This window comes from Oncorhynchus clarkii, chromosome 5 (assembly GCF_045791955.1).
Source record: "Oncorhynchus clarkii lewisi isolate Uvic-CL-2024 chromosome 5, UVic_Ocla_1.0, whole genome shotgun sequence".
NCBI lineage: Eukaryota > Metazoa > Chordata > Actinopteri > Salmoniformes > Salmonidae > Oncorhynchus > Oncorhynchus clarkii.
In genome coordinates this window covers 19,080,597-19,107,360 of record NC_092151.1, presented here as the reverse complement: position 1 = coordinate 19,107,360, position 26,764 = coordinate 19,080,597, and the positions used below count along the sequence as shown (strand labels likewise).

General features: G+C 43.4%; 2 protein-coding genes across 3 annotated transcripts in view; both read left to right on the top strand.

Annotated features, from left to right (window-relative positions):
* The window catches only part of LOC139409644 (laminin subunit gamma-3-like), a 192,744-nt gene extending 187,218 nt beyond the window's left edge, over positions 1-5,526 (top strand). The window contains exons 25-28 of the mRNA XM_071155064.1: positions 1,458-1,660; positions 1,848-1,988; positions 4,438-4,537; positions 5,264-5,526. Of these exons, the coding sequence (XP_071011165.1) occupies positions 1,458-1,660; positions 1,848-1,988; positions 4,438-4,537; positions 5,264-5,526 (707 nt within the window). The remainder of the gene's footprint in view (positions 1-1,457; positions 1,661-1,847; positions 1,989-4,437; positions 4,538-5,263) is intronic.
* Positions 5,527-10,040: 4,514 nt separating this feature from the next.
* The window catches only part of LOC139408491 (allograft inflammatory factor 1-like), a 34,088-nt gene continuing 17,364 nt past the window's right edge, over positions 10,041-26,764 (top strand). The window contains exons 1-2 of one of the 2 annotated variants that reach the window (XR_011634294.1): positions 10,041-10,167; positions 10,395-10,456. Coding sequence is in view for 1 of the 2 variants with exons in the window: in XM_071152453.1 (XP_071008554.1) it covers positions 10,143-10,167; positions 10,395-10,456 (87 nt within the window). In the remaining variant the exon portion in view is untranslated. The remainder of the gene's footprint in view (positions 10,168-10,394; positions 10,457-26,764) is intronic. The other variant, XM_071152453.1, reaches the window with a different exon arrangement.

The following is a 26,764-nucleotide window of genomic DNA, read 5'->3' as shown; positions in this document are numbered from 1 at the left end:
GATTTGGCATGGGCCCTCAGATCCTCAAAAAGTACAGCTGTACCATTGAGAGCATATTGACTGGCTGCATCACTGCTTGGTATGGCAATAGCACCGCCCTCGATCACATGGGGCTACAGAGGTTGGTGCGGACAGCCCAGTGCATCACTGGGGCCAAGCTCCTTGCCACCCAGGGCAGTGTGAAAGGAAGGCCTGGAAAATTGTTGAAGACTCCAGCCACCCAAGCCATAGACTGTTCTTTCTGCATCCGCATGATAAGCGGTACCGGTGCATCAAGTCTGACACCAACAGGCTTCTGGACAGCTTCTATCCCCAAGTCATAAGACTGCTATATAGCTGTCTAAATTGACCGTTGTATTTTATTAAAATTTTTGCACTTTCTATGCACACTCACAGGGCCCTACGCACTCATGCACATCCTCTCACATACAATCATCATATATGCTGTTGCTACTTTGTTTATCATATATCCTGATGCCTAGGCACGTTACCCCTATACATATCTACCAGTGGAGGCTCCTTAGGTGAGGAAGGGGAGGACCATCCTCTCCAGTGAATTTAATAAAAATAAGAATATTTAAACATTAAACAATTATCCTTTTTAGATAAAACTATACTAAATATATTCACGTCACAAAATAATTGATTAAAACACATTGTTTTGCTATGTAGGTCTACAGTAGCCTCAACACCACTCAGTAAGGTAGCACTGTGGTGAAGCCAGAGGACAGCTAGTTTCTGATACATTGACTTCAATACAAAATCTAGGAGGCTCAGGGTTCTCACCCCCTTCCATAGACAACTTCCGGAGGACATCCTCCAACCTATCAGAGCTCTTGCAGCATGAACTGACATATTGTCCACCCAATCTTAGGATCAGATCATTAATCTAGTACTGAAAGCATAAGCTACAGCTAGCTAGCGCTGCAGTGCATAAAATGTGGTCAGTAGTTGACTCAAAGAGAGAGAAAGACAATAGTTGAACAGTTTTAAACAAAAAATTAAGGAGGAGGGAGAGAGAGAGAGAGAGAGAGAGAGAGAGAGAGAGAGAGAGAGCTGAAAGTGTAGCAGACTTGAGTCGTTAATGGTTGGTCATGGTCATGTGATCAGGTAGCCCGCCTGCGACTTCAAAATGAGGGTTGGCCCTCTTGGTCAGATGGGCTAGACTTTGTATTCTCCCATGGGAGACCTGGTTTCTTATCCTGCCAATTACATACATGTGAAACTTCACACGTGTCGTGACATTTGTTCACGTGATGTTTGTCACGGGTTTTTTTGTAAGGGAAGGAATAGAATTGAATGGAACTTGAACTCATATTTTCTCATTACTTTGTTACTAGTACATGGATTGTGAAATAGAATAGGATAGAATAAAAAACTTTTTGTCAGTTGCTATCACGCTTCTTTAACCATGTCAGTGGCCAACCTGCCTTGCCCCTGTCCATACCCCACCCTAGACATGCAGAGAGAGTGGCCTCGAAGGCAGGTCCAGACCAAGGCTGCTCTGAAGAAGGAGACGTTGCTGAGGGAGAAGGTTTTAGAAGACATCAATAAGAAGGTGAACCAGACAGAGAGAGTCCTGAGGCCTGCCCTGGATAGCGCTACCCTCTCCAACGCTACTGCAGGACAGGCAGAACACACTGCACATTCCCTGTCTAAAGTGGGTATGGCGAGGGGGGGGTGTGTGTGTGTGTGTGTGTGTGTGTGTGTGTGTGTGTGTGTGTGTGTGTGTGTGTGTGTGCGTGCGTGTGTGTGTGTGTTTAAATTCCATTCACATAGGTCACATCACACCCCTATGAATCCTGTATCCTTCATATTAATTTGTCTGTGTTTTTCTCTGAACACAGGAGGCCAAGGCCACCCTGACCAAGGCCAAGCATGCAAGGACAGCGTCTGCCCAGCTCAGCTCCTCTGTGGACACAGCCATGCAGCAGCTGGCTGAGCTGGAGAACCACACTGCCCAGGCACAAGCTCAACTCAACGCAAAGGTAACCACAACACAACCAATAATCAACCAAACTGCCCAGGCACAAGCCCAACTCAACGTATAGGTAACCACAACACAACCAATAATTTACCAAACTGCCCAGGTACAAGCCCAACTCAACTCATATGTAACCACTACACAACCAATAATCTGGGACCTGAAAGAGTATTTAATACAATACTATATCCAATCACTTAGGGTTGAATCCTAGCTTGAGATTTGCATGGGCAAATTTTCACACAAATATACAACTGACATTGCTCCATGAATCCTTGAAAGTAAGCATTTGTAAGCATTTCATGGTACCGTTACACCCTCTGTATTCTGTGCAAGTGACAAATACACTTTGATCTATCTATAAGTTACGAAGAGTTACACATGCGGATCTGAAGGGGGATTCAGCCCCCACATTGTATGCTATAATGTTGCCGTCTATCTATCTCTCTATATGCAGTACCCGCCAAAGATTTGGACACACCTACTCATTCTAGGGTTTTTCTTTATTTGTACTGTTTTCTACATTGTACAATAATAGTGAAGACATCAAAACAATGAAATAACACATATGGAATCATATAGTGACCCCAAAATAGTTCAAATTCTTCAAAGTAGCCACCCTTTGCCTTGATGACAGATTTGCATACTCTTGGCATTCTCTGAACCAGCTTCACCTGGAATGCTTTCCAAACAGTATTGGAGTTCCCACATATGCTGGGCACTTGTTGGCTGCTTTTCCTTCACCCTGGGGGTTCAACTCATCCTAAACCACCTCAATTGGATTGAGGTCGGGTGATTGTAGAGGCCAGGTCATCTTATGCAGCACTCCATCACTCTCCTTCTTGGTCAAATAGCCCTTACACAGCCTGGAGGTGTGTTGGGTCATTGTCCTGTTGAAAAACTAATGATAGTCCCACTAAGTGCAAACCAGATGGGATGGCGTATCACTGCAGAATGCTGTGGTATCCATGCTGGTTAAATGTGAATTCTAAACAAATCACTGACAGTGTCACCAGCAAAGCACCATCACACCTCCTCCTCCTCCATGCTTCATAGTGGGAACCACACATGCAGAGATCATCCGTTCACCTACTCTGCGTCTCACAAAGACACGGTGGTTGGAACCAAAAATCTCAAATTTGGACTCATCAGACCAAATGACAGATTTCCACCAGTCTAATGTCCATTGCTCGTGTTTCTTGGCCCAAGCAAGTCTCTTATTCTTATTGGTGTCCTTTAGTAGTGGTTTCTTTGCAGCAATTCAACCATGAAGGCCTGATTCACGCAGTCTCATCTGAACAGTTGATGTTGAGATGTGTCTGTTACTTGAACTCTGTAAAACATTTATTTGGCCTGCAATATGAGGTGCAGTTAACTCTAATGAACTTATCCTCTGCAGCAGAGGAAACTGGGTTTTCCTTTCCTATGGCGGTCCTCATGAGAGCCAGTTTCATCATGGCGCTTGATGGTTTTTGCAACTGCACTTGAAGAAGTTCTTAAAATCTTCCATATTGACTGACCTTCATGTCTTAAAGTAATGATAGACTGTCGTTTCTCTTTGCTTATTTGAGCTGTTCTTGCCATAAGATGGACTTGGTCTTTTACCAAATAGGGCTGTCTTCTATATACCAACCCTACCTTGTCAAAACACAACATATTGGCTCAAACGCATTAAGAAGCAAAGAAATTCCACAAATGAACTTTTAACAAGGCACACCTGTTAATTGAAATGCATTCCAGGTGACTACCTCATGAAGCTGGTTGAGAGAATGCCAAGAGTGTGTAAAGCTGTCATCAAGGCAAAGGGTGTCTACTTTGAAGAATCTCAAATACAAAATATATTTTGATTTGTTAAACACTTTTTTGGTTACTACATGATTCCATATGTGTTATTTCATAGTTTTGATGTCTTCACTATTCTTATACAATGTAGAAATAGTAAAAATAAAGAAAAACCCTGAAATGAGTAGGTGTATCCAAACTTTTAACTGCTCTGTATATGTACAGTACATATGTGTAAGGTTCTGTATTTATTTTCTTAGTCAACCTTGTGTTCTGTTTCGTTGTGTTCTTGAACGTAGCCCTGTTTCTTTGTGTTCTTGAACGTAGCCCTGTCTTTCCTTTTTGTTCACTGATTTCACCTGTGTTAGTTACTCACCTGGTCTCATCAGCTCCTTATTTAGCTCAGTTCATTCTGTTTGTGACTTTGTGAGGTATTGTTTGTTTTGACTCTACTAAGCCTTTTCTTTGCTCTTTTGTGAGAACCAGTTATAGCCTTCTGTTCTAGTTTTGAGTCACCTGCCTGTTTGCCTACCTGTGTATTGCCTGAGACCACGATTCCTGCCTTCTGTGAAATAAACACCTGCTGCGCTCTGTGCGTGAGTCTACACCTTTTTCTCCCTGAGTATTCTTTACAATATGTCCCTGTCTATTTGTCTTTCTGTGATCTCCAGCCTGTAGAGTCTCTGACCAGTGTGAAGGGGGACATCCAGGCAGCTAAGTTTCAGCTGGAGGCCTATTCACTCACACTCACCCAGCTCATCAGTAACATGGGTAAGTTCATATCTGATGTTTACTGGGCTATCCCAAATGACACCCTACTCCGTATATAGTGCACTACTTTTAGCTGGGGCACATGGGGAATAGGGTACAAATTTGGACACACACTAAATTTCATGCAATAACAAATCCAACATGTCAGCTCAACCAGAAGCATCTAAGCCTACATGTTACTGCCCTCCTCACCACTGATCACTCACACCTGACTTCCATCAGATCAGTGATGCTATGTCAGAATGGTCGTTAGTAAATGGGTCCAGATGGATTTCTCAGCTGAAGGAAGAATGTTGTTGACGCACCTCTCTAGGAATTCAGATATCCTGTTTACTAGTAGAATTAGCAAACCAGATACTGTTACAACTGTTTTATTGAAACAGTTGTATTGATTTAATGCATAAACCAGGTGGCTAAATGGTTTCCCACAGTTCCTGTGTCCCTGTTAATGAGTCAGTGGTGATGTGGGCACCATCCTGATGGAGAAACGTCCACTCATAACGCTGGCCAACCCCATCGTTGGGTGGGCACAACAGGGTAGCACATAGACCTCAGTGACCACACAAGACCAGAGCCTTGCTGATGGCAAGAGTTAAATACTAGGCCTGTTCAACACTCCTAGTTCTAAAGTACAAATTCATCCCTCCGTCTACTTTTTCACAATAACTGTAATTCTGATAGACTGTACAATGTAGTATCTCTCAAATACTGTTTTCTGTCTTTCAGATGGGAGCATGGTGCTGGAGCAGTTTGACCGTATCCTGAGTGAGACGGTGGTGCGGTTGGGTGTTCTGCGTGGCTGCGTGGAGAGCCTTGCCCTGAACGTGAAGATCCAGACCCTATGGTCAGCTGCCCAGGACCAGAAGAGCCAACTGACCCACCTGGAACAGGACCTGCAGGAGATAAGACAGGAGCGAGACAGTTTGAAGGACATCGCCCTGCACTTGCCCCAGACTTGCCCCCAGGCCTCGGGGATAGAGGGACACTAGGACTGTGCTCCAGGAGGACACTAAAGTCGTATTCCATTCATTTTACTCCCTCCCTGAAGTGCGCACACTCGTTCACTCAACCTCAATGATTTAGTAGAGGGTCTACCATGTTTCTTACAGCAGGAAAATTGGAATTAGACATAAGAAGTTCAGATGGTGGGTAGGTCTCAGATATTTGAATGCTTTAGGGGAGATGTAGTCTGTCCCAAATGGCACCCTATAGTGCATTACTTTTGACTAGTGCCTGTAGAGCTTTGGTCAAAAGTAGTGCACTATGTAGGGAATGTGGTTCCATTTGGGACACACACAGAAGTGTAGGAAGTGTAGGTGGCATCCTCCTCAGTTTATTGGTGTTAGTGGACAATACTGTGGTTGTGCATCCCCATCTACTGCAGTGCAGTCAGACAGTTCTACCACTTTGTCTCTATACTTTTCAAACTCTCCACTATACTTTTCTGACCTGGCTGATACCACTTCAATACTACTGTCCAGTCATAGGTAGTTTTCCTTGCCCTCTTTGAACTTCTACCGTTAGTTCTACCCCCTCACTCCTTTTTGGCTTTACTTATCTTTCCGTAGCTCATCCCGCTCCCGACTCCACATTAACCCTGCCCTGTCGCCATAGCAGTGATCATTCTCATTTCAGTTCCCCCTGTAATATTTCCAACCTCTGCAGTGTAATTAATCAGTGAATAAGTCTGCTATAGCTGCCTGTTCAACAGCCCAGTGTGTCCTGTCAAGTTTAAAATAATGCTGATTGTCCACTTTGGGGGTAGGTGTGTCTGAACTACAGTGCCTCTCCAGTGTGACACCTTCATTTACACTTGAGCAATTTTCATCAGCCTTCCATAATTAACAATTAGTCGATTTGCCCTCCATAGGGTTCAACTGCACGCACAGTCATTCATTTTGGGATTCTACATGTGCCTCTCTCTTTCCCTCCGTCTCCTTTCTCTCTGAGCAAATGATCTGTCAAATGGAAAAGGACAAAAACAATCAACCTGTTGGCTTTCTCCATGTGGGTAACAATGGCTGGAACACTTACTGAATTGTAGAAATCTATCGCTAGAAATGGGACCTTTCTATTTCAGATAGAACTTTGTCAGACCAGGAATAGGATATGATTGATTTTAGATGATAGCCCGGTAAACAAAGTAGAAAACAAGGCCTGAAAATGTAATGATGTATTCCCTCTGCATGTGTGCTCGCATCCAAAATCGTGTGATTTTGTTGATGGTGCTGTTGATTATTATTGGAGAAACTAGCACAGCTATTGATGGCAGCCATCAAGACTATAAAGCACACTAAATATATACTGGATCAAATACTGATGATGAAAAGCAATGATAAAGTGTCTAATATCAATAAATTGTATTACATTCATAACTTCAGTCTTATGGACTATATTTCTGTTAAATGTTGGATCCTTTGATATCAAACTGACAAACATCCCTGCAGTTCTTTAAATTACCACACGGTGGTGATCAAGAGTCACTGGCGTTCCTTACAAACCAGAGAACATCACTTGGTGTGAGTTAGTTGACCCACTATGGTGGAATCATAGGACTCTGGGACCTCTGCACTACTTTATATATCTGTACTGCACAAAGCACAAACCCCCACACTACTTTATACTGTATATCTGTACTGTATATTACACATTCTTCATACTAACACTCACAGGATTGTGACAGTTTCTGATTGCTCAGACCAACCAGAGCTTCAGGTCTGTTCATCACTTCCTGAAGGGAAAACACTAGCCTAGCGTTAAACTATATGAGTGCCCTTCCGGGAACATCTTTAAGGTATGTCCTGTACATAAGTGGATGCTAACACAGGCACCCCAATTTTGATCTTTTTCCCACTAATTGGTCTTTGACCAATCACATCAGCTCTTTTTTTTAAACAAATTGGATGGCTAGAGTGACATAATAGTTTATGAGGGGGGGGGGGGGTAGGTGCCGATTTAAAGGTTTTATAAGTTACAGACATATGTTGTTTGTATTTATAAATCATTAGTAACCTGTTACTGAGCAGGCCTACATGACTGCATGGGTTTATACATTTAATAGAATGTCAATCATGACGTTTTGGGTACACAAGTCATATGAAGACTGTGGTCGCGTTCCCCTGCTCAGACCTGGTATGCATCAACCAATGGTTGTTTGCCACCTCATCGATTGTGCAGTCGGTCATCAGATTGCTATAACATATTAGCTGATGCTTAAAATGCCTAGCCAGGTGTAACATAACTTTAGACCGTCCCCTCGCCCATACCCGGGCGCGAACCAGGGACCCTCTGCACACATCAACAACAGTCACCCACGAAGCATCGTTACCCATCGCTCCACAAAAGCCGCGGCCCTTGCAGAGCAAGGGGAACTACCACTTCAAGGTCTCAGAGCAAGTGACGTCACCGATTGAAACGCTATTTAGCGCGCATCGCTAACTAAGCTAGCCGTTTCACATCCGTTACACAGGCGTTGTAAGATCTGTCAGGCGTCAGCAACGCCTGGGCAGAGAAACGCACACAAATTTACACAAGCAGCCTAATTCTGATATTTTTCCACTAATTGGTCTTCTGACCAATCAGATCAACTCCTTTGCCAATAATTGGGGAAAAGATCAGGATTGGGCTGCAACATAGCCAGGGTGATGTGACAACCCGCTATCTGTGAATGTGAACGATTTAAGGCTACAGCCTAGTTAGCCCCGAGGTAGCCTGGCATGCTAGACATTACAATGTGGCTGCATTTACACAGGCAGCCCAATTCTGTTTTATTTTCTTCACTTATTGGTCTTCTGACCAATCAGATCTGCTCTTTTGCCAATAATTGGACAACGATCAGAATTGGGCTGCCTGTATAACACAGCCTAAATTCTTGTTGAAGAATCATGTTTGTTTAGGTAAGATACCTAAAGGGCTGGGGTGAGACTATGGCCTACTAATGCTGACTTTACTGTAAGCTACTTTATTGAGGGAAAATGTACTTGCTAAGACTGTCATATGTGGTTGTCTCACCCAGCTATCTAAATTGAAAGGATATAAGAGCATCTGCCAAATTACTAAAATGTAATGTGTATATATGTCACAAACCTAGATATAATAATGTACACACTGATCAGATGGTCACAGGAGTCAGATTAATGAACTGTTTTTTTTTCTTCTCCAGATTGTCACAGAGTTCCTGCATGCCTACACAAAACAACACATTCATGTCTGTCAGAGTCACTGCTTGAGGGTCGCCAGTGTAGTCACTCTACCACACCAAACATATAATTAAAACGCTAGAGTCTAATGCTCTGAGAGCCCTTGGCACATATCTAGGGAGGCACAGGGGGTTTTAGATAATGCTGATCTTAATGACCTCCACACAGTCGATGGACACTATATAATGTGGGTACTGAGTCCTGACAACCTATGCAGGAAATTCGCTTCCCAAATGAAATAACATTTTTGAAAAACGCATTAAAATGATGACCTGTCTTTTACAATATGGAATTGTTTTTTCAGCAGTCCCACCACTTCAGTTAGATATGTGTTTCAGTATCACTAGGGAAATGTAGCCTTACTAATTTCATAGACAGAGCTCTAGATGCAAGGACTGACAATCCCTGATATGGACCTTTTCTTTTAACTAGGCAAGTCAGTTAAGAACAAATTCTTATTTGCAATGACAGCCTAGGAACAGTGGGCTAACTGCCTGTAGAATGACAGACTTATACCTTGTCAGCTCAGGGACTTGATCTTGCAACTTTTCAATTACTAATCCAATGCTCTAACCACTAGGCTACCTGCACCCCCCCCCCCCCCCCCAAAGTTAAGCCAGGATTCAAACTGATCAATGGTAGATCCGCATTACAACACGTTTGACATTGAAATGTATTTTGGTATACAGCTGATAGATGGGGCAAGTGAAATGTAACTCTTCAATAAATTCATAGACAGCGCTCTAGATGCAAGGACTGACAGTCCATGACATCTTGTCATGATAGTTATACTAGAAGCGATACTGTACATTCCTATTTGTAAACAATAATCAAATGTATTCATTAAAGCAAACGTAAGCACATTAAGTATTTATTTGAAGAATCAAGGAATAAATATCAAGAATGGAAATTACCATTGAACAGACCGATTTCTTAGAAATTGTTCAAATGCAGTACTAACTTGAAGGGGTGTCCACATACCTTTATACATAGTGTATATAAAAACACACCAATAAATGTATACAGAGTCAAATAAAGACAATGAAGAGCAATATCATTTGTTTGAGAGAAACTGACTTGAAAACTTACACGTCCACAATGAGGCCTAGGTCTACCTTTTTAGGGATTTTGTTTCAAATCTTTTTTAAATATATTTTTTAAGAGATTGTGTACCTTGCACTTGCAGTTATTTAATGTACCACACGAGGGTGACCAAGTGTCACTAGCGTTCCTGGCGAACCAGAGTGCATCGCTTGCTGTGAATTGACCAATGACTGTATGGAATTGACAGACCCACTGTGCTGGCAGCGTGCGTGCCACTGCCCGCGAAGGGAAGAAGACGAGCGAGGTGCTGTGTGCTGATTTCTCCTTCTCTATCTATCTCACCATATCAAACTCATCTCACAATGCCTGTAAATCATACATTTCAAGGTAATTACAAATATCAGAGTGGGATATTTCGGGGGGGCGGTCTAGTTAAAGGGCTAACGCTCATAGGCGACTAGTTTTGTATTTTATTAGAATGGAAAGCTAGTAGCCATTATTTTCAATTGAGCTTGCAAGAGGGCTAGTTAGCTAGTAGTAGCTAGCTACTGTAGTAACGTTACTGATTACTAGCCACATTATGAAATTAGGCTAACGAGCTATTTTTCTTGCAGGAGGGAAAGCCTTTGGATTATTAAAAGCTCAACAAAGGGAGAGATGCGAGGAAATAAACAAGGTAAGTCGTGATCTTTCTAATGAAGACGTTTTGTGTATTTTGTCAATGTATTGTGAAGGTATATTCAACACAATCAATTTTCCAAGGTTAAGGGCTGTACTTCGGTACGACGCAACGCGGAGTGCCTGGATCCGATGCAGCCTTTAGCCTTGGCCATGGTATATAGGCCATATACCACAAACCCCCGACCTGCCTTATTGCTATTATAAACTGGTTACCAACGTAATTAGGGTAGTAAAATAAATGTTTTGTCATACCGTAGTATATGGTTTGCTATACCACGGATGTCAGCCAATCAGCATTCAGGCCAGTTTGTAATGTGGTTTTAGCCAGGTAGCTGACGTAAGTAGCTAGCAGCAGTCTTACTAGCCACGTTATGTGAACACTAGTTCCAACCACATGATGATCTGCCTGTACTGACATTTGCATGTGATAAAATCTGTCATTAATTTCGCACATCGTTATCGACCCAGCGACCTGTTAATCTTGCTGGCGGTCATAAACCATGCTTGTGGCCACCCCTGTGTTGTGAGAGCGACAGACACTTGTTGCATGGCATGCCCGTCAGTCAGGGAGTATCCCTCTTGCTAGACCAGATCGATCCTTGTCACCTTAAGTATTGCTTACTATTTATCCAATTCCCTATTCCCAACGTGATTCCTGACTCGGATCATAAAAGGGCAGGCCCTTTGATGCCCTGTGGCCCATCTCCCTTGGCGTTTAGATGGGAAACAGGTGTCTGGGCAGTGGGCTGAAGGAGCCCTTTGTGTGGGGGGCAACTGTCTGAAAGGGCTTGAACAGGCACATGACATTGAGTATCAGCCTCAACGGCTGTTCCCATATCTTTTCATCCAGCATACTTTTGGCCATGTAGTGTATGTGGACACCCATTAAAATGAGTGGTTTCGGCTATTTCAGCCACAGCCATTACTGATAGGTGTATACAATCAAGCACACATACAAGCAATCTCCGTAGACAAACAGGCTGTAGAATGACCCATACTGAACAGCTCAGTGACTTTCAACGTGGCACCGTCATATGATTCCACCTTTCCAGCAAGTCAGTTAGTCAAATTTCTACCATGCTAGAGCTTTCCCGGTCAGCAGTTGTAAATGAGAACTTGTTCTCAACTTGCTTACCTGTTATTTTAAAGTGGAAACGTCTAGGTGGAACAACGACTCAGACGCGAAGTGGTAGGCGGCACAAGCTCACAGAACGGGACCACCGAGTGCTGAGGCGCATAGCGTGTAAAAATCGTCTGTCCTCGGTTGCAACACCCACTACCGAGTTCCAAACTGCCTCTGGAAGCAAGGTCAGCAAAAGAACTGCTCGCCAGGAGCTTCATGAAATGGGTTTCCACACACAAGCCTAAGATCACCATGCACGATGCCAAGCGTTGGCTGGAGTGGTGTAAAGTTTGCCGCCATTGGACTCTGGAGCAGTGGAAACACGCTCTCTGGTGTGATGAATCAGGCTTCACCATCTGTCGTCCGTCAGACTGTATCTGGGTTTGGCGGATGCCAGGAGAACCCTACCTGCCCCAATGCATAGTGCCAACTGTAATGTTTGGTGGAGGAGGAGGAATAATGGTCTGTGGCTGTTTTTCATGGTTTGGGCTAGGCCCCTTAGTACCAGTGAAGGGAGATCTTAACGCTACAGCATACAATGACATTCTAGATGATTCTGTGCTTCCAACTTTGTGGCAACAGTTTGGGGAAGGCCTTTTCCTAATTTAGCATGACAATGCCTAATCGCCCAACATCAAGTCAAATGTATTTATATAGCCCTTCGTACATCAGCTGATATCTCAAAGTGCTGTACAGAAACCCAGCCTAAAACCCCAAATAGCAAGCAATGCAGGTGTTAAAGTACGTTGGCAAGAAAAAACTCCCTAGAAAGGCCAAAACCTAGGAAGAAACCTAGAGAGAAACCAGGCTATGAGGTGTGGCCAGTCCTCTTCTGGCTGTGCCGGGTGGAGATTATAACAGAACATGGCCAAGATGTTCAAATGTTCATAAATGACCAGCATGGTCAAATAATAGGTCTGGGACAGGTAGCACGTCCAGTGAACAGGTCAGGATTCCATAGCCGCAGGCAGAAGCACGGCCGTGCTGCAGCATGGCCAGGTGGACTGGGGACAGCAAGGAGTCATCATGCCAGGTAGTCCTGAGGCATGGTCCTACGGCTCAGGTCCTCCGAGAGAATTAGAGCGAGCATACTTAAATTCACACAGGACACCGGATAAGAAAGGAGAAGTACTCCAGATATAACAAACTGACCTTAGCCCCCCAACACATAAACTACTGCAGCATAAATACTGGAGGCTGAGACAGGAGGGGTCAGGAGACACTGTGGCCCCATCCGATGATACCCCCGGACAGGGCCAAACAGGAAGGATATAACCCCACCCACTTTGCCAAAGCACAGCCCCCACACCACTAGAGGGTTATCTTCAACCACCAACTTATCATCCTGAGACAAGGCCGAGTAAAGCCCACAACGATCTCCGCCACGGCACAACCCAAGGGGGGGCGCCAACCCAACAACCCAACATCAGTGCCTGACCTCACCAATGCTCTTGTGGCTGAATGGTCCCCGCAGCAATGTTCCAACATCTAGTGGAAAGCCTTCCCAGAAGAGTTATAGCAGCAAAGGGTGACCAACTCCATATTAATGCCCGTGATTTTTGGAATGGGATGTTCGACGAGCAGGTGTCTACATACTTTTAGCCATGTAGTGGATCTCTTTCTCAACTCTCTCTAAATCTCTTGCTCTCTCTCTCTCAGGCTGGCAGCCTGTCAAGAGCGCTCTGGTCACATGTAAGCAAACCTAGAAGTAAGGAGAGGGAATCAGGTCACAAAGAGAGGCCATCACCGATATTGTGGGCCATTTGACAAAATAATAATCCCCATTTCTGCAATAACATCAGTAAAAATGTAGACCCATATGGGCAAACTGATGACATTGGCCATACACACACAAGGATAAATGTTAACTATTGTAAACCGGGCATAAAAATTAACTTTTTGGTCCACCAACCACTAGTAGGTAGATTTAAAAATCTACCAGCCACTCCCATTTTTTTACCAGATAAAATGTTGTTTTGATGCTAAAATTACAACAACAAAACACAAAAAATGTCTAAAACAAATCTATTACTAGTACGAAGTAACTAATGTCGTATATTGTTTAATTTACATTTTTGTGACCTGAGTCTTTAAAATATCACAGGAGACAAACGTTCACCTGCCACCTTTAAGGACGAGAGGTTACCGTGGTAGCGTGACTCAAATCATGTTTGTACCTGTGAGTCTGACTAGTAGAAGCGTTGTCTTCTCAAGCAGTTGAAAGGCATAGAAAACAACCTAGCTTGTGAACAAAACAATGTTAATAGCCAAGAAACACAAGAACAAAGTATTACTTTAGTAGACCTTCCTTTCAAGGCAATTGTGCATGTGCGTAGCGTTTCTAAAAATGTAAACTCAGCAAAAGAAGAAACGTCCTCACTGTCAACTGCGTTTATTTTCAGCCAACTTAACATGTATAAATATTTGTATGAACATAACAAGATTCAACAACTGAGACATAAACTGAACAAGTTCCACAGACATGTGACTAACAGAAATGGAATAATGTGTCCCTGAACAAAGGGGTGGTTAAAATAAAAAGTAACAGTCAGTATCTGGTGTGGCCACCAGCTGCATTAAGTACTGCAGTGCATCTCCTCCTCGCGGACTGCACCAGATTTGCCAGTTCTTGCTGTGAGATGTTACCCCACTTTTCCACCAAGGCACCTGCAAGTTCCTGGACATTTCTGGGGGGAATGGCTCTAGCCCTCACCCTCCGAGCCAACAGGTCCCAGACGTGCTCAATGGGATTGAGATCCAGGCTCTTCGCTGGCCATGGCAGAATACTGACATTCCTGTGTTGCAGGAAATCACGCACAGAACGAGCCTCCAAATCGATCCCACTCCAGAGAACAGGCCTCTGTGTAACCCCCGGTGAGATAAAACCGCGACTCGTCAGTGAATAGCACTTTTTTCCAGTCCTGTCTGGTCCAGCGATGGTGGGTTTGTGCCCATAGGCGACATTGTTGACGGTGATGTCTGGTGAGGATCTGCCTTACAACAGGCCTATAAGCCCTCAGTCAAGCCTCTCTCAGCCTATCGCGGACAGTTTGAGCACTGATGGAGGGATTGTGCGTTCCTGGTGTAACTCGGGCAGTTGTTGTTGCCGTCCTGTACGTGTCCTGCAGGTGTGATGTTCTGATGTACCAATCCTGTGAAGGTGTTGTTACACGTGGTCTGCCACTGCGAGGACGATCAGCTGTCCGTCCTGTCTCCCTGTAGCGGCGTCTCACAGTACGGACATTGCAATTTATTGCCCTGGCCACATCTGCAGCCCTCATGCCTCCTTGCAGCATGCCTAAGGCACGTTCACGCAGATGAGCAGGGACCCTGGGCATCTTTATTTTGGTGTTTTTCAGTCAGTAGAAATGCCTCTTTAGTGTCGTAAGTTTTCATAACTGACCTTAATTGCCTACCGTCTGTAAGCTGTTCGAGTCATAACAACCTTTCCACAGGTGCATGTTCATTAATTGTTTATGGTTCATTGAACAAGCATGGGAAACAGTGTTTAAACCTTTTACAATGAAGATCTGTGAAGTTATTTGGATTTTTACGAATTATCTTTGAAAGACAGGGTCCTGAAAAAGGGCTGTTTCTTTTTTTGCTGAGTTTATATTTCACACAGCCCTTCAGGTGCGCACAGCCTCCAGCCAGGCAGTGTTGCAGAGCGAAGTGTAATAGGTTTTCTAGGATTCGTAGTTCTCTTGACTTTGTGCTATTAATTTACCAGCATTGAAACATAATGGCGGAAATACATTGAAAACAGCTACTGCATATTTTTTTTAACCTATAAATGTGATCATTCTTGACTATTGGTATTCACAAATGTGCAGACCACCTGCCAATGTGGCTGGTGATATAGACGTGTTTACCCGCATTTGGCAGGTAGCGGGTGTTAATTTTAGGCTTTGATTGTGAATGAAAGTTGTGTTCGAATACTCCTACTAACCATACTTTTTGTGACGTTTGTGTATATAGTATTCTTATTGGTCATAGTATGGATTATAGTATGTCAAAAGTTCCCCAATGATGTACTAAATGTGTCAAATTACGAAGTATACAAGCAGTGGCCACTTATTTCTGTGCTTTTAGGGCCCATAATGCAATGCTTTAGAGAATGGGTGTGACATCACAATGTTTTCAGATTTGAAGTAAATGGTGGAAAATATGCAGTCCAAGTCCGACGAGAGCGGATACAAATTAATTGCTTTATTATGACCAATTTTGAGCATTGTAAGTAAAGTAATGACTTTTCAAGTAAGCTACGTTACACTTTATGTTGGCTGACAATTTGTTAGCTACGCTATCCTTACAAACTGCATAGCATTACAAATCAAATCAAATTTTATTTGTCACTTACACATGGTTAGCAGATGTTAATGCGAGTGTAGCGAAATGCTTGTGCTTCTAGTTCCGACAATGCAGTAATAACAAGTAATCTAACTAACAATTCCAAAACTACTGTCTTGTACACAGTGTAAGGGGATAAAGAATATGTACATAAGGATATATGAATGAGTGATGGTACAGAGCAGCATAGGCAAGATACAGTAGATGGTATCGAGTACAGTATATACATATGAGATGAGTATGTAAACAAAGTGGCATAGTTAAAGTGGCTAGTGATACATGTATTACATAAGGATACAGTCGATGATATAGAGTACAGTATATACGTATGCATATGAGATGAATAATGTAGGGTAAGTAACATTATATAAGGTAGCATTGTTTAAAGTGGCTAGTGATATATTTACATAATTTCCCATCAATTCCCATTATTAAAGTGGCTGGAGTTGAGTCAGTGACAGTGTGTTGGCAGCAGCCACTCAATGTTAGTGGTGGCTGTTTAACAGTCTGATGGCCTTGAGATAGAAGCTGTTTTTCAGTCTCTCGGTCCCAGCTTTGATGCACCTGTACTGACCTCGCCTTCTGGATGATAGCGGGGTGAACAGGCAGTGGCTCGGGTGGTTGATGTCCTTGATGATCTTTATGGCCTTTCTGTGACATCGGGTGGTGTAGCAGTATGTACCGGTATGTTAGCTAGTTACCTAACGTTAGTTGGCTACTAATACGTCAAGCTTGCCAAGCAGTATGTTAACTATAATGTTACTAACTATCCAATGTTTATTGACTTGATTATTCTTAGCTAAATGGTATAGTCGTTGTGTGTCCTTAATGGACATTGTTAATTCTGGCTATCTACTCCGATTTAAGAGCACTCTTGTCTGAATGTGCCAGATCGCAGAATAACAGAATTTACAAATCCTCAACAGCTGTTTAATATATGGCCGGTGTCAGTAAACGTCTGCAAAAAAAAAAAAAAAGTATAATTAAATTGTTGCCAGCAGAACAGCTAGTCACCAACGCTCTGGATTAGAGGTCGACCGATTAATCGGAATGGCTGATTAATTAGGGCCGATTTCAAGTTTTCATAACAATCGGAAATAGGTATTTCTGAACACCGATTTGGCCGATATTTATTTATTATTTTATACATTTTTACACCTTTATTTAACGAGGCAAGAACACATTCTTATTTTCAATGACCTAGGAACGGTGGGTTAACTGCCTTGTTCAGGGGCAGAACGACATATTTTTACCTTGTCAGCGCCGGGATTCAATCTTGCAACCTTACAGTTAACTAGTCCAATGCTCTAACCACCTGCCTCATTGCACTCCACGAGGAGCCTGCCTGTTATGCGAATGCAGTAAAAAGCCCAGCTAAGTTGCTAGCTAGCATTAAACTTATCTTATAAAAAACAATCAATCAATTAATCATCACTAGTTAACTACGCATGGTTGATGATATTACTAGTTTATCTAGCGTGTCCTGTGTTGCATATAATCGATGCAACAACAAAAGCGCATTTGCGAAAAAAAGCACAATCGTTGCACGACTTCACCTAACCATAAACACCAATGCCTTTCTTAAAATCAAAAAATCACAGAAGTATATAATTTTAAACCTGCATATTTAGCTAAAAGAAATCTAGGTTAGCAGGCAATATTAACCAGGTGAAATTGTCACTTCTCTTGCGTTTATTGCACGCAGAGTCAGGGTATATGCAACAGTTTGGGCCGCCTGGCTTTTTTGCGAACTAATTTGCCAGAATTGTACGTAATTATGACAACATTGAAGGTTGTACAATGTAACAGGAATATTTAGACTTAGGGATGCCACACGTTAGATAAAATACCGAACGGTTCCGTATTTCACTGAAATCGAAATGATAGTTTGCGGATTCGACCATATTAATGACCAAAGGCTCGTGTTATAATTAAGTCTATGATTTGATAGAGCAGTCTGACTGAGCGGTGGTAGGCAGCAGCAGGCTCGTAAGCATTCATTCAAACAGCACTTTTGTGCGTTTTGCCAGCAGCTCGTCTCTGTGCTTCAAGCATTGAGCTGTTTATGACTTCAAGCCTATCAATTCCCGAGATTAGGCTGGTGTAACCGATGTGAAATGCTAGCTAGTTAGTGGGGTGCGCGCTAATAGCGGTTCAAACGTCACTCGCTCTGAGACTTTGAGTAGTTGTTCCCCTTGCTCTGCATGGGTAACGATGCTTCGTGGGTGGCTGTTGTCGATGTGTTCTTGGTTCGAGCCCAGGTAGGGGTGAGGAGAGGGACGGAAGCTATACTGTTACACTGGCAATAAAAGTGCCTATAAGAACATCCAATAGTCAAAGGTATATGAAATACAAATGGTATAGAGAGAAATAGTCCTATATATGCTATATTCAACCTAAAACCTCTTACCTTGGAATATTGAAGTCTCATGTTAAAAGGAACCACCAGCTTTCATGTTCTCATTTTCTGAGCAAGGAACTTAAACGTTAGTTTTTTTACGGTTGACCTCTACTCTGGATAACATGAAAACAACCTAACCAGCTCTGCTAGGGCTAGTAAAATAGTCAAAGTGAGATGTTCTCTCATTTGTGTCTGGAAATAGCTAGCGAGTTAGCTTGGTTGCTTGACACCTGTTGTGAGGTCAGAATGCTCGGATCAACCCTACTCCCCGGCCAGAGTGTCCAGTGACGCACTCTGAGAACGAACCGCTCTGTCCGTTCATAAATTCAATCTGACAACTCTCTGGTTTTACCAACGCCCAGTACGCACTCTGGCACTCCAGATTAAAATGACAAACAAACTCAAAATCTCAATGTTTAGCTTGTCTTTTGTTATGCTAACAAGCAAGGAAGAGGTTGCATAGTCACAAGAACTTTCGGTAGACAGGCGAAGCATTAGTATGCTCAACTGAAAGGATACCGTTTGTTTACAGTACTAAAATGAACTAATAGTAGGTAGTATACACTCATTAAGTGGGTAGTATACAGTGTATTGGTATTCGAACACAGTGTTTCTCGTCAATGAATGCAGTGATGTTCAGCAGATTACAATAACGCTTTGATTTAGCCACTTCATTTCCATAATAATAATAAATCCTTGTCTGACCTCCACGATGAGACCTGCTTTTTATAGGCTATTAATACCGTTGATTGCTAGTAATACCCTCCTGGGGGGTGGTACGTGTTGCAGTGATGAGTCAGACCCACTGAATCGTGCCACTGTCGTTGAGATTGGCTGTAATGCTGATTCTCATATTCATCTGCAATTTAAATTCCACTCCTCACACTCTACAAACTTTCACTCCTGCTCAATCTCTCTCTGTCTCTCTCCCACTCAGACACTCTTTCTCTCTCCCTCCCTCCGTTAGACACACACTCACTCTAACCTAACTTACCAGTTTTAGAAAGATGCTTGAGCAGGGTCCCCACTTCTGTTTTTCAGGGGAAATGGAGGTTAGGTTGAAATACTGTATCACTGAAAACATCAGTGTATTGGTTGCATCCACAGATTTGCCTATCTTGTTGCAGTGAAATGCCTGTGATTCTAGTTGTAACAGTGCTGTAATCATACCTAGCTATACCAAAACAATACACACATAATCCAATAAGTTGAAAGAACTACCAGAAATAGTAATCCCCCCATTGCCCTCAAAACAGCATATAATTGTTGGGAATGGACTCTACAAGGTCTCAAAAGTGTTCCACATTGATGCTGGCCCATGTTGACGCCAATGCTTCCCATAGTTGTCAAGTGTGCTGGATGTCCTTTGGGTGGTGGACCATTCTTGATACGCATGGGAAACTGTTGTGTGAAATACCCAGCAACGTTGCAGTTCTTGACACTCTCAAACTGGTGCGCCTGGCACCTACTACCATACCCCATTCAAAGGCACTTAAATATTTTGTCTTGCCCGTTCACCCTCTGAATGGCACATATACACAATTAATTTCTCAAGGCTTAGAAATCCTTCTTTAACATGTCTCCACACGTTCAATCAACACTGATTGCAGTGGATTTAACAAGTGACATTAATAAGGGATCATAGATTCACCTGGTCATTATGTAATGGAGAGAGCAGATGTTCCTAATGTTTTGCGCACTCATTATGTCCTTCACTCTGTGGTCCAACTCATCTCAAACCATCTCAATTGGGTTGAGGTCGGATGATTGTGGAAGCCAGGTCATCTGATGCAGCACTCCATCACTCTCCTTCTTGGTCAAATAGCCCTTACACAGCCTGGAGGTGTGTGGGTCATTGTCCTGTTGAAAACAAATAATAGTCCCACTAAGTGCAAACCAGATGGGATGGTATATCACTGCAGAATGCTGTGGTAGCCATGCTGGTTGAGTGTGCCTTGAATTCTCAATAAATCACAGACAGTTTCACCAGCAAAGCACCCTCACACCTCCTACATGCTTCACGGTGGGAAACACACATGCAGAGATCATCCGTTCAACTACTCTGTGTCTCACAAAGACACCGTGGTTGGAACCAAAAATCTCATTTGGCTCATCAGACCAAAGGACAGATTTCCACCGGTCTAATGCCCATTGCAGGGACGTGAACTAGTCACCTTTTGGCGAAATTCGTGACCTACATGATTCGTCTAGATCCGATGAGAAAAGTTTGGTTCACACTACTGGCTGTAAGCGAGCGAGTGATGCACATTTGGAGCAATACTGGCCAATCTTTCGCATAACAGCAGAAAGCAGCACGCGACAGAAGAGCCAAGCAATTTGCTAGTTACAGCATCAGCGTTTGCTCTGGAAAGACTACAGCGTCAGCACGTGCTCTGGAAAGAGAGCAGAGAGGCAGTTTGCCATTTACAGCAGTGCATCCCCTGAACGATAAGAGGTAGGTGAGAAGCCTGACCATGGAGACGGGGAAGAGAAGGTGATGAGTACTTCATGAACTGTAACTGAAAAACAACTGGCATTTGGAAAGTTTGAGGTGAGGGAGAAAGTGTGGTGGAACAAGTATTGTTAGTAATGTTATCTTGCTAGCTAGATTGAATTCTCTGTTAGTCTGAGCAACATTAGCCAGCTTAACTGTTCAGATAATTGAGTTCCAGTTGTGAAAATTAGCTGGCTAATGAAGTCACAGCTAACTTTACAGATGAGCAAACATTAGTAACCTAACCAATTTGCTATAGTATTAACTGATATAACGTTTCGACTTCTTGCTGTTCCTCAAATTATAACGCGTTAGTTGGAAGGGAATACCTAGTCAGTTGTACAACTGAATGCCTTCAACTGAAATGAGTCTTCCGCATTTAACCCAACCCTCTGAATCAGAGAGGTGGGGGGGGGGGCTGCCTTAATTGACATCCATGTCTTCGGCGGCCGTTGCTTACTAGACCCTGGCAATCGCTGTGAAATGTTGAGTAGCTAACGAACTAACCACTATCTGTGAACTGTTTTCCCTCTACAATGTGGTTCATTTTCAGAATGAGAGAATTACTTGAATATGAGGCGATGCTTGTTAAACAAGTGGATTCAGGGATCAAGTGTAGCTGGGCCTGGCTTAAGCTGGATGCCGCTATAGAGGTGAAAGGAACACAACACACTTTCCCGCTTTCTCACTTTTTCAATACACTGGAAACAAAGGGGTATGCCAGGTGTGCGCTCTGCCTGAAAGAGATCAATTATGCCAACAAAGGGTCTCATGCCCTGCTGCTGGCACATTGTAGACGGATGTCCACAGGCAGAAAGTGTGCGATGTAATAACCTGCAGTGTAGCCCAAAGATATTGCTTTTGTTGTGTTGAACTTGATAGTACCACTTGTGTATGAGTGAGGGGATTATTACATTTTTTCCTCTGCAAACGTTATTTTTGGACAAATGTAGCCTTGTGCACTTACTCGACGTCTACTATAGTGGCCACTATAATAGAGCGAAAATGGAATGCCTGTTTGTTTCATTCTATTTCTACTTTAAGATGTTTTCTCCCCAAGTGCAATATTTCGATGTGTGGTCACAAGCGTTCTATTATAAAGGCTGTCATGGCTAACTGCAATATTAGTGTATTTTTTTTTCTCAAGACTTGTCAATTGCAGTAAAGTCTAGGCAACAAATAACATTGGATTGCTTTCTTTACATGTTTCAAATCAAATTGTATTTGTCACATACACATGGTTAGCAGATGTTAATGCAAGTGTAGCGAAATACGAAGTGCTTCTAGTTCTGACAAGGCAGTAATCACCAACGAGTAATCTAACCTAACAATTCCACAACTACCTTATACACGCAAGTGTAAAGGGATGAAGAATATGTACATAAAAATATATGAATGAGTAATGGTACATATGAATGAGTGATGGTATATGAATGAGTGATGGCATAGGCAAGATGCAGTAGATAGTATAGAGTACAGTATATACATATGAGATGAGTAATGTAGGGTATGTAAACATTATATTAAGTGGCATTGTTTGAAGTGGCAAGTGATACATTTTTACATCAATATTTCCATTATTAAAGTGGCTGGAGTTGAGTCAGTATGTTGGCAGCAGCCACTCAATGTTGGTTGTGGTTGTTTAACAGTCTGATGGCCTTGAGATAGAAGCTGTTTTTCAGTCTCTCGGTCCCTGCTGTGATGCACCTGTACTGACCTCGCCTTCTGGATGATAGCGGGGTGAACAGGCAGTGGCTCGAGTGGTTGTTGTCCTTGATGATCTGTATGGCCTTCCTGTGACATTGGGTGGTGTAGGTGTCCTGGAGGGCAGGTAGTTTGCCCCCGGTGATATGTTGTGCAGACCTCACTACCCTCTGGAGAGCCTTACGGTTGTGGGCAGAGCAGTTGCTGTACCAGGCGGTGATACAGCCCGACTGGATGCTCTCGATTGTGCATCTGTAGAAGTTTGAGTGCTTTTGGTGAAGAGACATTTCTTCAGCCTCCTGAGGTTGAAGAGGCACTGCTGCGCCTTCTTCACCACGCTGTCTGTGTGGGTGGACCAATTCAGTTTGTCCGTGATGTGTACGCCGAGGAACTTAACTTACTTCCCTCTTCACTACTGTCCTGTCGATGGGGATGGGGGGGTGGTACCTCTGCTGTTTCCTGAAGTCCACGATCATCTCTCTTGTTTTGTTGACCTTGAGTGTGAGGTTATTTTCCTGACACCACACTCCGAGGGCCCTCACCTCCTCCCTGTAGGCTGTCTCGTCATTGTTGGTAATCAAGCCTACCACTGTAGTGCCGTCTGCAAACTTGATGATTGAGTTGGAGGCGTGCATGGCCACGCAGTCATGGGTGAACAGGGAGTACAGGAGAGGGCTCAGAACGCACCCTTGTGGGGCCCCAGTGTTGAGGATCAGCGGGGTCGAGATGTTATTACCTACCCTCACCACCTGGGGGTGGCCCATCAGGAAGTCCAGTACCCAGTTGCACAGGGCGGGGTCGAGACCCAGGGTCTCGAGCTTGATGATGAGCTTGGAGGGTACTATGGCGTTAAATGCTGAGCTGTAGTCGATGAACAGCATTCTCACATAGGTATTCCTCTTGTCTAGATGGGTTAGGGCAGTGTGGTTGTGATTTCGTCTGTGGACCTATTGGGGCGGTAAGCAAATTGGAGTGGGTCTAGGGTGTCAGGTAGGGTGGAGGTGATATGGTCCTTGACTAGTCTCTCAAAGCACTTCATGATGACGGAAGTGAGTGCTACAGTGCGGTAGTCATTTAGCTCAGTTACCTTAGCTTTCTTGGAAACAGGAACAATGGTTGCCCTCTTGAAGCATGTGGGAATAGCATACTGGGATTGATTGAATATGTCCGTAAACACACCAGCCAGCTGGTCTGCACATGCTCTAACGACGCAGCTGGGGATGCCGTCTGGGCCTGCAGCCTTGTGAGGGTTAACACGTTTAAATGTTTTACTCACGTCGGCTGCAGTGAAGGAAAGTCCACAGGTTTTGGTAGCGGGCCGTGTCAGTGGCACTGTATTGTCCTCAAAGCGAGCAAAGAAGTTTTGTCTGTATTGGAGGAAGACATCCTGGTCAGCGACAGGGCTGGTTTTCTTTTTGTAATCCGTGATTGACTGTAGACCCTGCCACATACAGTGGGGCAAAAAAGTATTTAGTTAGCCACCAATTGTGCAAGTTCTCCCACTTAAAAAGATGAGGCCTTTAATTTTCATCATAGGTACACTTCAACTATGACAGACAAAATGAGAAAAAAATCCAGAAAATCACATTGTAGGATTTTTAATGAATTTATTTGCAAATTATGGTTTTCAGTCACCTTGCCCTGGTTAAAAGCAGTGGTTCGTGCTTTCAGTTTCGCGCGAATGCTGCCATCAATCCACTGTTTCTGGTTTGGGAATGTTTTAATAGTTGCTTAATAGGTACGACATCGTTGATGCACTTGCTAATAAACTTGCTCACCGAATCGGCGTATTCGTCAATGTTGTTGTTTGATTCAATGCGGAACATATCCCAATCCACGTGATCGAAGCAATCTTGAAGCGTGGAATCAGATTGGTCGGACCAGCGTTGAACAGATCTGTGCGTGGGAGCTTCCTGTTTTAGTCTCTGTCTATAGGCTGGGAGCAACAAAATGGAGTCTTGGTCAGCTTTTCCAAAAGGAGGGCGGGGGAGGGCCTTATATGCGTCGCTGAAGTTAGAATAACAATGATCCAGCGTTTTACCAGCCCCGGTAGCACAATCAATATGCTGATAGAATTTAGGGAGTCTTGTTTTCAGATTAGCCTTATTAAAGTCCCCAGCTACAATGAATGCAGCCTCGGGATCTGTGGTTTCCAGTTTACATAGTCAAATAAAGTTAGTTCAGGGCCGTCGACGTGTCTGTTTGGGGAGGAATTAATGCGGCTGTGATTATAATCAAAGATAAATATCTTGGTAGATAATGCGGTCAGGTGAACAGAGGGACTTGAGTTCCTGTATGTTGTTATGATCACACCACGTCTCGTTAATCATAAGTCATACCCTCCCGCCCCTCTTCTTGTTTCTGTCGGCGCGATGCGTGAAGAAACCAGCTGGCTCTACTGACTTCGATGGCGTGTCTCGAGTGAGCCATGTTTCTGTGAAGCAAAGAACGTTAGTCTCTTATGTCTCTCTGGAATGCTACCCTTGCTCGGATTTCATCAACCTTGTTGTCAAGAGACTGGACATTGGCGAGTAGTATGCTAGGGAGTGGTGCGCGATGTGCCTGTCTCTGGAGCCTGACCAGAAGACCGCTTCGTCTGCCCCTTTTACAGCAACGTTGTTTTGGTTCACCGGCTGGGATCCGATCCATTGTCCTGGGTGGTGGGCAAAACAAAGGATCCGCTTCGGGAAAGTCGTATTCCTGGTCGTAATGGTGAGTTGACGTTGCTCTTATATACAGTAGTTCCTCCCGACTGTATGTAATACAACCTAAGATTACCTGGGGTACCAATGTATGAAATAACACGAAAAAAATAAATAATACTGCATAGTTTCCTAGGAACGCGAAGCGAGGTGACCATCTCTGTCTGCGCCTCGCTGTGAGTTAGGTTCACATTAACCACTTTTATTAACCAGTCTATATAAGGTCCCACAGTTGACAGTGCATGTCAGAGCAAAAACCAAGCCGTGAGGTCGAGGGAATTATCCATAGAGCTCCGAGACAGGATTGTGTCAAGGCACAGATCTGGGGAAGGGTACCAAAAAAATGTCTGCAGCATTGAAGATCCTCAAGAACAGAGTAGCCTCCATCATTCTTACATGGAAGACGTTTGAAACCCCAAAGACTCTTCCTAGAGCTGGCCGCCCAGCCAAACTGAGCAATCGGGGGAGAAGGGCCTTGGCCAGGGAGTTGATCAATAACCCAATTGTCACTCTGACAGAGTTCCTCAGTGGAGATGGGAGAACCTTCCAGAAGGACAATCATCTCTGCAGCACTCTACCAAGCAGGCCTTTATGGTAGTGGCCAGACAGAAGCCACTCCTCAGTAAAATGCACATGACAGCCTGCTTGGAGTTTGCCAAAAGGCACCAAAAGACTCTCAGACCATGTGAAACAAGATTCTCTGGTCTGATGAAACCATCCCTACTGTGAAGCATCTGCAGAGATTATTTTCAGCGGCAGGGACTGGAAGACTAGTCAGGATTGAGGCAAGATGAACGGAGCAAAGTACAGAGATCCTTGATGAAACCTGCTCCAGAGTAGAGGTCGACCGATTATGATTTTTCAACGCCGATACCGATTATTGGAGGACCAAAAAGGCCGATACCGGTTAATCTGACGTTTTTTGTTTTTTTTTGTAATAATGACAATTACAATAATACTGAATTAACACTTATTTTAACTTAATATAAAATATCAATAAAATCAATTTAGCCTCAAATAAATAATGAAACATGTTCAATTTGGTTTAAATAATGCAAAAACAAAGTGTTGGAGAAGAAAGTAATGTGTGCCATGTAAAAAAGCTAACGTTTAGCAAGTTCCTTGAGACATGAGAACATATGAAAGTTGGTGGTTCCTTTTAACATGAGACTTCAATATTCCAAGGTAAGAGGTTTTAGGTTGTAGTTAATATAGTATTTATAGGACTATTTCTCTCTATACCATTTGTATTTCATATACCTTTGACTATTGGATGTTCTTATAGGCACTATAGTATTGCCAGTGTAACAGTATAGCTTCCGTCCCCCTCCTCCTCGTACATGTACTGTACTAACACACCTTCAGACATTAAAGGTATCTTCATCCCCTGACAACACCTGAACAGTCAGTCAGTCACAATAGTGGTCTACCTTTCTTTACTGACTCCGGTATCAGTCATTCATCCAACTTGTTTAATGAGCCCTATAGGAACACACTCTATGGGTGGCTGCTCCCTATTCCCTTTATAG